General features: G+C 44.3%; 2 protein-coding genes across 2 annotated transcripts; one reads left to right on the top strand and one right to left on the bottom strand.

Annotated features, from left to right (window-relative positions):
- Positions 1 to 1,928: 1,928 nt before the first annotated feature.
- erlec1 (endoplasmic reticulum lectin 1) lies at positions 1,929 to 6,723 on the top strand (the record flags this gene model as incomplete). Its single annotated transcript, XM_079230176.1, has 14 exons — positions 1,929 to 2,066; positions 2,229 to 2,333; positions 2,779 to 2,859; positions 3,053 to 3,130; positions 3,230 to 3,293; positions 3,394 to 3,440; positions 3,547 to 3,770; positions 3,907 to 4,048; positions 4,132 to 4,293; positions 4,378 to 4,437; positions 4,887 to 5,011; positions 5,107 to 5,184; positions 5,321 to 5,396; positions 6,013 to 6,723. The coding sequence occupies 14 exons, from the start codon at positions 1,929 to 1,931 to the stop codon at positions 6,082 to 6,084; spliced, it is 1,452 nt and encodes a 483-aa protein (XP_079086302.1). The 3' UTR covers positions 6,085 to 6,723.
- Positions 6,724 to 8,397: 1,674 nt separating this feature from the next.
- Positions 8,398 to 10,041, bottom strand: gpr75 (G protein-coupled receptor 75; the record flags this gene model as incomplete). The annotated part of the gene is made up of 1 exon (XM_079230034.1): positions 8,398 to 10,041. The coding sequence occupies one exon, from the start codon at positions 10,039 to 10,041 to the stop codon at positions 8,398 to 8,400; it is 1,644 nt and encodes a 547-aa protein (XP_079086160.1).
- Positions 10,042 to 11,007: the final 966 nt, after the last annotated feature.

Below are 11,007 nucleotides of genomic sequence, written 5' to 3'. Positions count from 1 at the left end.
CACACCTGGCACTTTGTCGACAGCAGATGGTAATTTGGTTCTCAGAGATGGTATAATTTTTCTTTGACGTCATCTCTTCATGGTGCTCAGAGAGAGAGCGGTGTTTAGATCTGACTCTGTCATATTTGGTCTCCATGACGTGGAATGTGGGCCTGATGTCTGCATTCTCCACCCTTAAAGTCTGCATGTTGTCCATCAGACTCTCTGAGCCTGCAGATGCGTCTCTCAGCTGGTTATGGAGGATTTCTAGACGTTCCACTAAAGCCTGCTTTTCCAAGATCATCTGATCAAAGCACTTCTGCTCACTTCTGAGGGAAGACCTTAAGAATTTTCCACCGATCAGGCTCTTTTCCATAGCCAGGGTCCTCTCAGAGAGCTCATTCTCTTGGATCGCGATCTTTTTCAACACTCTCAAGGACAGAGCCTTCTCCTTCTCAATGGCCTCCCCATGTCTGCTGCAAGCTTCTTGGTCATCTTGAAGCTGCTTTCGATGAAGCTGCCTCTGTTTAAGCGCAGCTGCAAGTTCACTTTGTAGCCTTTTGTTCTTGGAGGCGAGTAGTTGGTTCACATGAATCCAGTGGCGGGCCATGGATTTGGTATCTACGCCTGCTCTGTCTGTATAGTTTAACAGCTGATCACGGCGTGCACCAGAACTATCAGCTGCATTATCTGACTTTCTCCTTTTATTTCTTAACTCACTGATGGAAGTGTAGCTGTAGTTGTCTCTGCTGTTGGAGACAGAGGGCTGCTCCTGAACCTCCTCCATAATGCTTTCCTCAGACTCCTCTGCATAGTCCTGAACCTCGTCAATATCTTCTTCATAGGTGTCCCTGTTGTTTTGGGTTGTCTGTTGCAGGTGCTGATTGGAGTATTATTAGCTGGATGAGCCACACCTGAGCCGTGTGGCCTTAAGACCTTCTTCATTTGGCAGCCTGTCTGTCTGGGGGACGAGATCCTCTGTGTCACTGGCATGACACAGTTGCTGTGGTTTATGTTTTAGTTTGGTATATTGGTCCACACTGCCGTACATGCATCCATACATGCACATCATAACTTTACATTCATGGTTTGTTCAATATAAATTGCTTCTAGTTAGCAGCCTGCTCGTTTGTTTTCTGGTTTTGTGGCAATCTCTGTTTGTGGCAAATCACTTTTTGATTTAATATCATAATTTCTTATGGCATACTATATCATGACTATTTTTGTATGACTATCATGGCATAGTATACTATGATAGGTACTTGATTTCTTTTTACATTTATGTTTCATACAAGTTGCTAAAACTAACACGTCAGCAAAAGTCACGTCAGCAACACTGACGATCAAAGAAATAATTGGCTTTTACTGCTAACATACTCTCATCAATGCAGGTGTATTTATTTACTCATACTCTGACTACTCTGTTGTCTTTAATTGTCTTTTTTATATTTATCTTGTTTATTGTACATAATATGTATATATGTACGATGAGAGCTATGTGAAACCGGAGCCAAATTCCATGTCTGTGCACACAGACATGGCCAATAAAGCTGATTCTGATTCTGATGTATTTATATTTCTTCTAATATTATGCTTGCACCATATACTATAAGAATGTCTTGCATAGTGTCATTATAGTGCCTTGACTTTTGTATTGAAATACTCTTACTTCCGGGTTATCTTTCATGCATATATTCCTTCAAACGTTAAAAACTCAAATGTAATGTGTACACGTCGCCGCCAGAGGGCGCTGCTGGTATTTCAGCGCAGCGCACAAGCGGAACACGACGTGGCAAGTAAACAGTTCACTTCCGGTATTGTGTGCCGTATTGACGACTGTCAAACCCAGACTTCCTCGGACTTTGTAGTATGGTTTAATTCATCCCACGGGCCGCCGTCGGTGTGAGGTGAGCGGGCTGTAGCGGGTCAGCAGCCGGACAGGAGGCACAATGGTTGGGCTGCTGCTGGTGCTTCTCGGGGGGTGGCTGGAGGTCTGCTGCGGAGTCTCCGCAAACAGAGGAGGATATCCCACTTTTACCGACGAAATCCCTTTCAAAATCACCTGGCCAGGCGCTGAATTCTCGTTGGTAAGTCTCCTCCGTTATTATGATTATGAATATTATTGTGGAGACGTTGCTGTCAACCCGTGTAACGTGAGCTGTGAAGTGAACCTGCAATATGTTTAGTTAACCTCAGTCTTTCACACTGCACGTTACTTTCTACACAACATTCCTGTCTGTGGATTTCAGCCAGCTACAGGGGGACTTTACAGAGAAGATGACTTTGTCATCATGACTACAACAGAGAAGGAGAAGTACAAATGCCTCCTGCCCTCCCTGACATCTGGAGATGAGGTAAGTGTTTACAAAAAGTTAAGAGGTGAACTTGAATGTGCAGTATCTTTAATTGTAAAGACAAGACCAGATCTTCCATTTAATTAGCTGCAGTTTGTGTCATATTTCATCTTTGACCACCATTCATATCTTTGATTTGTCTACAGAAACAGTTATAGCATGTCAATAAAAACACACTGGGGCAACATTAACTCTCATCAGATGTGACGTGTTTTAAACACTCTGTTAGACTATCTTATCTCAGCTTTTCATTTTGAGGGAGGCAAGGAGCGTGAACAGGTGAAACTGAGACTGAAAAAAGACGTGACTGTCATAAAAAAGGGTCACGCAGCAAGATTCCACATCGAACAGATGTCATTTTGTTTATTAGTACTGTGTTCACTGACTCGGCTGCCTTATCTCCCTAACTCCGAACGCCTTTGTTGGTCTTCTTTTGTTGACTCAGGATGACGATAAGGACTACACCGGGCCCAGTCCGGGTGAACTGCTGGAGCCGCTATTCAAACGAAGCAGCTGCTCCTACAGAGTGAGACTTCTCACATTGAACTTATATTTTAATTTCATTCCCTTACTGCTGTCGCCGGAGAGACTGAAACTGTGCTCCGATGGAGCATGAGCAGAGCATGATGAAACATGTGACGCCATTTGTCTGCTTCCTGAGGGGGTTTTGTCAAGAATGCAAATAACTCTAAACTTGTTCTGTTTGGCAACATTTTCAGATTGAGTCATACTGGACATATGAAGTATGCCATGGAAAGCATATACGACAGTACCATGAAGAGAAGGAGACGGGCCAGGTCAGTGTTTGTGGGGGTAAAATATTTTTCAGATGGCATGAATGAGTAGGCAGCACGTAGTGCATTGTGTACTGAAGGTAATCATGTGTATTTCCCCAGAAGATTAGTGTTCAAGAGTACATCTTGGGGAATATGGCACAGAAGAGCCAGCCAACCGAGACAGGTGAGTTCATTTGTGAATGTAATTTAATGATATTTTTATTTAAAATGTTATTTAGGCTTTGCCTTATTGTGCTAAAGCTGAATTGTTTTTTTTTTTTCAGATACTGTTGAAGAGGCAGAGAATGTCAAATCAGCAGCTGAAATGGAAGTAGGTATATTAACAAAACAACCATATTTGCCTGGTTGCCTTTGCCTGGCTCTCAATACTCACATGTTGTGTCTTACTGTTTCCTTCACTGTCCACTGGTGTCCAGGTGCCCACTAAGAACATAGAAGGTCAGCTGACTCCCTTCTTCTCGTTGGAGATGGGAAACGGGACCCCTTGTGGGCTGAGACTGAACGAGGCTCGTGCAACGTCTGTGCTGTACGTCTGTCATCCAGAGGCCAAGCATGAAATCTTGTCCATCGCTGAGCTCACTACCTGTGAATATGAGGTGGTGGTGTTGACACCGCTGCTCTGCGCACACCCAAAATACAGGTAAATCTGTTAAATATTGTGCTCAAATGAATACACCTTAGTAGTAGAAGTACGTGTTTATCCTGTGGGTCAGGGTTCTACTGAAATGCATTGTCCTTATCAAACGGTTTCTAAACTCGACATTGATTCCTTACAGGTTCAAGTCCTCCCCGGTGAACGCCATCTTCTGCCAGGCTCTGGCAGATTCTCCTTTGCGGCCTCGGCGGCTCATCCAGCTGGATAAGGAGCAAGAGGAGCAGCTTAAACCACCTTTCAGCGCCACCTCTGGGACCAGAGAGGTGAGACATCAAATGACAAGAGGGGGGAGGGGAGTCCGTGTGCCGACGTTGCCTGGCTCATGTATGTCTGTGACGTGTTACAGGAAGAGAAGCCACCGATGCGAGAGGAGGCCTTCTCCTCCACTCACAAACCCATGACGGTTGGAGGGCAATCTCAGGTCACCGTCGGCACCACTCACATCTCTCGTTTGACGGACGATCAGCTGATCATGGAGTTCCTTAGTGGCTCATACTGTCTGCATGGGGTGAGGCATGTTCCATCAGTATCCCCTGAAGAGTTTTAATATACAACTCGGTGACATATAACCCTTTTAATGTGTGTGTTCCAGGGGGTAGGGTGGTGGAAATATGAATTCTGTTACGGCAAGCATGTCCATCAGTACCATGAGGTAAAGGTTTCTACTGGCTAGTGTGTCTGTGTGGAAGCAAATCTACTTCTAGTATCAATTTAAGCTCTTGGATTTTGTATTACTGTAGGGCTGCAACTAAAACATATTTTCATTAATTATCAGTTTGCAGATTAATCATTTGGTCTATAAAATGAAGAAGAAAGGGGCTGCCTACAAATTACTTATTTTGTTGGACCAAAACCCAAAGCTATGCAGATTATTACATAGCACAAAGAAATGTAGCAAATTCTCACAATTGAGGAGCTAGAACTACAGTAGGTAACTTTTGCCATATCTGCTTGAAAACTGATTATTCAGTTCTCAAAATAGGTGGCAATTAATTTCCTGCGAATGGATCTTTGGAGTAATGATTCAACTTTACTTTAACACTTTTATTTGAATCCAGGCTGTGAGATTGTTTGGTACAGTGATTTAAAATGATCCTCCAGGATAAAGAGCAGGGAAAGAACACCGTGGTGGTCGGGAACTGGAACGCCGTGGAGCACAGCGAGTGGGCCAAGAAGAACGTCGCCCGATCCTACCAGCTCAAAGATGATGGAGTGCAGAAAGTCAAGTAGGCCATTCATACTTTGAAGACTAACCTGGATGCAAAATAAACGAAGATTGTAGTTGATTTCACATCATATTAATTCTTCTGCTTCGTGACAGGTTGGTTTCCCACTTTTATGGCCACGGGGATGTGTGTGATCTGACAGGGAAGCCCAGACAGGTCCTTGTCAAGCTCAAGTGAGTGAACAGCCGTCGGCGGGCGAGGAACCGAAGCCCCGGCTTGGTGTCACTGCCGTGGGTCAACACATGAATAAGACAATCCCCTGATGCTTCCCAGTTGAGTCACTTATCTTGTTTCTCTTCTCTCTGTCAGATGTAAGGAGTCAGAGTCTCCCCATGCTGTCACTGTCTATATGCTGGAGCCTCAGTCTTGTCAGTACATCCTTGGGGTAAGTTCTCTCGTAACCAGCTACAGCCACTGCAGAAGAAGCGTATACTAAGTAACTGTATCGCGTTAATGCTGAACTTTAGGTAGAGCGCTTCCCCCGATTTGGAGACTTGAATAAAAGGAAAGTCCAACAAAAATCTCTTGAATCTATCACGCAACACAAGGGGCGGGGGGCTGGCATAAATGTACAACTGACTTTAATTTGCGTTTTAGATTTGTTTTATTTAGATCGTTTGAGTTATTCTGCTTCTCTCCATTAAAAAAAACATTCAACGCACTATTCTTGTGATATGGTTAGAAAATGTGGGATAAAACTTTTCCGTCCCAGAAACGGCTGATCTTACAGCGAGCTTGCAAGTTGTATTGGTGTCACATTGAACCTGTTTTCATTATGTTTCTCCCCACAAAAGATATCACTGGAATATATAACGCAAGACTATCAGCTCTTGATAGGGTATCTGCATATTAATTAGCTTAAGTCTTTTTTTCTGCTCCGAACTATGGTTCTTATATCAGCCATTGAAACTCTTCAGTAAATCAAACCATACTGGGTGTGTGCAGATAGGTCAGTCTAGATGATTCAGATGATTGACATTTGTTTATTTTTCTCCCCCTAGGTTGAGTCCCCGGTCATATGCCGAATTCTTGACACTGCTGATGAACAGGGACTTCTGTCAATCTCCAGCTAAATTAACAAGGTTCATATAACGGCAACAGGACATGAAGGACAAGGAGAGGATGGACAGAGAGAGATGCACTTGAAGAGAGGACATTTATTGTAGAGCAGAAGCCTGTTTGGTGGAGGAAGAGAGATGCCCATGACACTGCGCTGAAAGCCCAAATCAAAGTTAAACTTGAGGCTGGACTTCACTTAGCCTAGAGGAGCACAGCCTCAGACCATGTCCTGATATTCGCAATGGGCAATGCTACATCCAGCAGGCCGGCTCAGACTTTGTGATGACACAGTGAATTGGTGCAGACGCCTCACTCCACAAGGCAGTGGGTTCACTGCCTGTACTCCATATCGATGCTTCACTTTCTGTTGATTAGTTGCAAACAAGAGTTTTGAATCAGGGGATTTGTTAACATCAGGGGAATCACATTATTCATAGTTTTATTTGTTTGTTTGTGTGTGTGTGTGAATAATTAGCTGCTTGACTGACACTTTGTACTTGTAGATAGGGGGGAAGCAAAGTGTGTTTTTTTGCAGCAGTGAGAATGTGTATTTTGTTCATTTACAGGATGAGTGAGTGTAACTTATGAATTATTCGATGCTGTGGAATAGCAACAAAAGTGAATGGTTGATTAAAATTTCCTTTTAAGTTTGATGGATGTACAGAAAGTCTGTGGTTTTATGTCGATGCACACTGGAATCCCAATCAATGCTGTATCACAGGGATACAAGCCTTGCAGCAAAGAATAAAACTAAAACATGGAATCTCAATTATAGTGTTGCATTACCGAACAGGAAAGGAAAAACAAGCATTTGACTTGACAGAGATATAAGGACATTGTTGTAATAAATGTCTTATTACGTGTGTATGGATGTCTAGTTAGTTGTCATTGCCTCTACAAAAGTATTTTTAATTTAGTGTTTTTCTTATTTATTAAGTGACCTCATTTGTTAATGTGGCATTTAAATGAACCCTTAAAAAGTCCCTCCTGGAAAGAACAAAGTATTAGGATTCTCCATTGGAGGACATCTATTGTAGTAAGTTGCTATGCACAGTAATGGCCACCAGGGGGTGCTGAGGCTGAGCATGTGTAACATAACTCACAATTTAAGGTACATTTTACACTGAGGTGTAGAACAGGAGCCACTGCAGCAATTTGTATTCTATTATTTTTGTTTTTAAAAAAAAGACATGAATATATCAGAAGATAATTATGTTTTCTTATTATGAGAAAACACCAACTCAAATAGTTTTGTTGCTCTGAGTTATCATTCCTATATAGTTATAAGATAACCCATATGTTATGTTCACATTAATAACATGAGCACAATGACAGGTGTTCAACCCCAGCAGGCCTAATATACTACCAATCAACCAGCATTACAGAAATGTAACCCACAAGTAACAATTATTAGTAACAAATATTTGTATTATTGAATAATCTGCCTTACTTTCTACATTTGTTTTCTCTCATGTCAGGAAATAGGGGGGAAATGCCCCTTAAGAGCCACATGTCACATCTTCAAAATGAATTTCTCCGATCAACAGCTAAATCAAAGATAATAAGTACATATGATATACAGTATGTGACAAAGCAAAGCATCAAATTCTCACATTTGAAAATCCGGAACCAGCAAAAGCAAAACTATGAATTATCAAAATATAGTACATTTGTGTGAATCAACTAATTGATTGTTTAGGCTCGAGATTAAAAAAACAAACTGAAAACTGAGATCCGTACTGTTCTTGCCAAACATTTATTGTGTTGAAAAGTGTATGAGGTTCACAAATACATTTCTCTTAAGAAGCAAAAGTTCATCAAATAGCAACCACATGCCATCGACAGCCACGTAGCCACATGTGCACGTGTGCACGTGTGCAGGGATTCACAGCAGCCCGACACTTCAGCAGCGTATATCAGAGCTCAGCAACTTGAGCCACAGAGGAAACAGCAGTGATTTTGCAACTGCAGTCTTTGGCTGCGATGAAAACCTACAGAGTATCGGGTTATAATGGCACATGCATGGGGCGGGGGCAGATTAACGTGAAAATGCATCTGTAAAGGAAAAACAAGTCAATAACAATAAAGGCCTTTTGGATAAGACACTTTCATAACAAATCTATTGCTCTTTTTTTACTTTCATGGCAAGGTTTATAATACTGGATCTTTAATTTTTTCCAATCAAGAAAACTTGTATTTCCAATGCAAAAGAGAAAAGGTTAATACAGATTCCAAATACATAACATGGGCTGTGTTTGTGTTCCTCTTTTGATTCACATTTGATTTAAAGCCATGGAGAGATTGTACACACCTAGTCTGATCTTCTATTAGACTGAGGGAATGGGAATCTGGTGCACTGAGGTGCTTTCAAAGTCTTGCAGTGCGTCTTGGTGAGTGTGGTAGTGCATGGCTACGTACGACTTGGCAAAGGCAAACGTCTGAGAGCTGACGGGCTGCAGGCTGGTCGGGGAGCTGGGTCCTGCAGAGGGACTGCTGTTGTATATACTATAGTAGGGCTCAATGCGGGTGTTGATCGGTGTAGAGGTACTCGGGGGGCGGGGCTTGCGCCCACCTGTGGCCCTTGGACTACCAGCACAATCCCTGGAGTGACTGGGCCCGCAAGCCTGGTCAACCAGCCTCCTCTGTGGCTTGGGTGACAGTACATAGGCCGAGTTGGTCTCATGGTGGGAGGATTTATTGCGATTGACTTCCAGGCTGCCCTTCCCCATTGCATGCAACCGAGTCTTTTGCTTGCAACAGAGAAAGCCAAGCGCCGCCCACTGAATACACCAGAGTACGCGGCGGCGGAGGCCTGCACTGTTGCGCGAGTACACAAAGGGATTGATGCCCGACTTGAGAAAAATGAGCACAAAGCCGCACAGTTCAAACTGGTAATGTGCAAAGCTGCTCTCTGGTGACAAAACATCTTGTGCCAGTGAAACTCCCATCGGCAAGCAGCACAGCAGCACAGAGAACACTATGACCACACAGGTGACAACTGCTTTGGAGTCTTTGGCTGTGGCCAAGTTGACTGTTGATACCAGCTGACAGCAGGTGGCCCCTTGGGCGGCCCCTGGAACCAGAGGCTGGCTGGTCTTGTTGACATAAGAGTGTGTCTGAACTTTCTGCACTTTGTGGTAAGTCTGGTTACGGTACAGAGACTGGTCTTGGACGGCACACTGCATGCTCTCAAAGCCGGCTGCGATGAGAGGCGGTGGGGGTGGAGGGCATGTGGCATCTACGGTGATGACAGGACATTTCCTCACTTGTGCATTCTTCCTCAGTGTCTGAGCAATCATCAGATAGGACACCGACACCACAGCCACACAAAAGGCAAAGTCCGCCAGGTAGACGTACAACACTACCCTGGCCTGTCCACCTCCAAGGCCAAAGTGGGGCAAGCAGGGCCCATCTCGACGTGGGTATGCTCGCATGGTGAGGAGGGCAGCCATGGTGAAGCTCGACGTCCACAGCAGGGCGGTGAGGGCCAGCGTGCAGGGGAAAGAGGCGGTGCGGTTGGGCTGCTGCCCCAAAACCATGCGCAGTCGATGCAAAGCGATGACAGCGACCGTCTCCAGGGACATGATGATGAAGCCCGAGCTAGTCAAGTGGAAGGCGAAGCAGAAGCTCTTCGACACGCCATCCCCTCCACCTGCGTCCAGGAAGAGCACCAGTGCAAACATGGGAGCGGTCACGCAACAAATGAACAAGTCGCAGAAGGACAAGTTGAGGATCATGAAGTCAAAGTTGGTGCGGAACTTGCGAAACACCGGGTCAAAAAAGGACAGGAACACCACAAGGTTGCCATAAGAGCCCAGGAAGAAAATGAAGATGAGGAGGAGAGAGCAAAAGGTCAAGGTAGCAGTGTGGATCACAGCCCAACTGGATGGGGTGTGTGTGCCCAGGGTGCCATTGAAGTTCTGCTGTCTTGGCACATCCACCAGGTCTGATGGTGTAACAGAGGTGTTCATTGTATTATTAACAATTTATAAGGATCCCACAGTCATCAATGTCAGCATTATTCCTCTTTGTGGAAGAGGTACATGATGATCACAGTAGCTGCTGCTGCTGGCGCCATTGCTGCCACCTTGGGGGGAGTGCTACAAAAGGATACAAGTCATAGATTAGCTATATATTGTGCACTAGATCACATTTGATTCATTCATGATCAACACACTCATGATTGATGAAAGGGATCAATTCACAGTTCATTTACCATTGACAGCAAATAGATACATTTCTTAATGAGCTGTGATACACTAGAGTACATGTTAGACACAAGCTACAGTGGGCTATTAACCATGCACCTCTGCATTTGGCCAATTATACCTTACACCCCCTCCCTCCCCCCCACCCACCCACACACACACCAAGATTTTAAGTTACATGGCTTGGATAATCAATACGATGAGAAAATATAACCTACCATCTGTAATCGATCGTGCGTCCATCATCAACATCATTTGATACAGCCCATCTTGATTTTAAAGCAATCCGATAGTAAGTGAACGCACCGCGGCTTCGGGGGGGAAAGAAACGCAGATCATCCAAAAAGCGGCAAATTGACAAATAATTAAATAAAATACGTTTTCTTAAATGTCTGTGTTAATTTTTTGGATGATCGCGTATTCGTTTTCTCGGCGATGTATCCATCCTTACACCGGAACGACAGCCACTGGACTTGCGCCGCAACACGAGTATGAAGTCACTGCCTACGTATCTGGGCACAAGCACCGCATCCAGGTATTCCGTCTGGAGGAACTCTCCGCTCTTCCCCCATCCAGGACAACACAACGGCGAGAAACGCCGTGTTTCAGTTTTACTCCAGGGTCACGCGATTTGAAAGAAAAGGCTGTTACGCCATATTCTGACTCCAGATCAGCCTGTAGCCCCCTCTCCCCCTCCCCGTGGTGCTGGAGAAACATGGTGGCCCGACA

This window comes from Taurulus bubalis (assembly GCF_910589615.1).
Source record: "Taurulus bubalis genome assembly, chromosome: 14".
In the NCBI taxonomy this organism is placed as follows: Eukaryota; Metazoa; Chordata; class Actinopteri; order Perciformes; family Cottidae; genus Taurulus; species Taurulus bubalis.
This window is presented reverse-complemented; position numbering and strand designations above follow the sequence as displayed.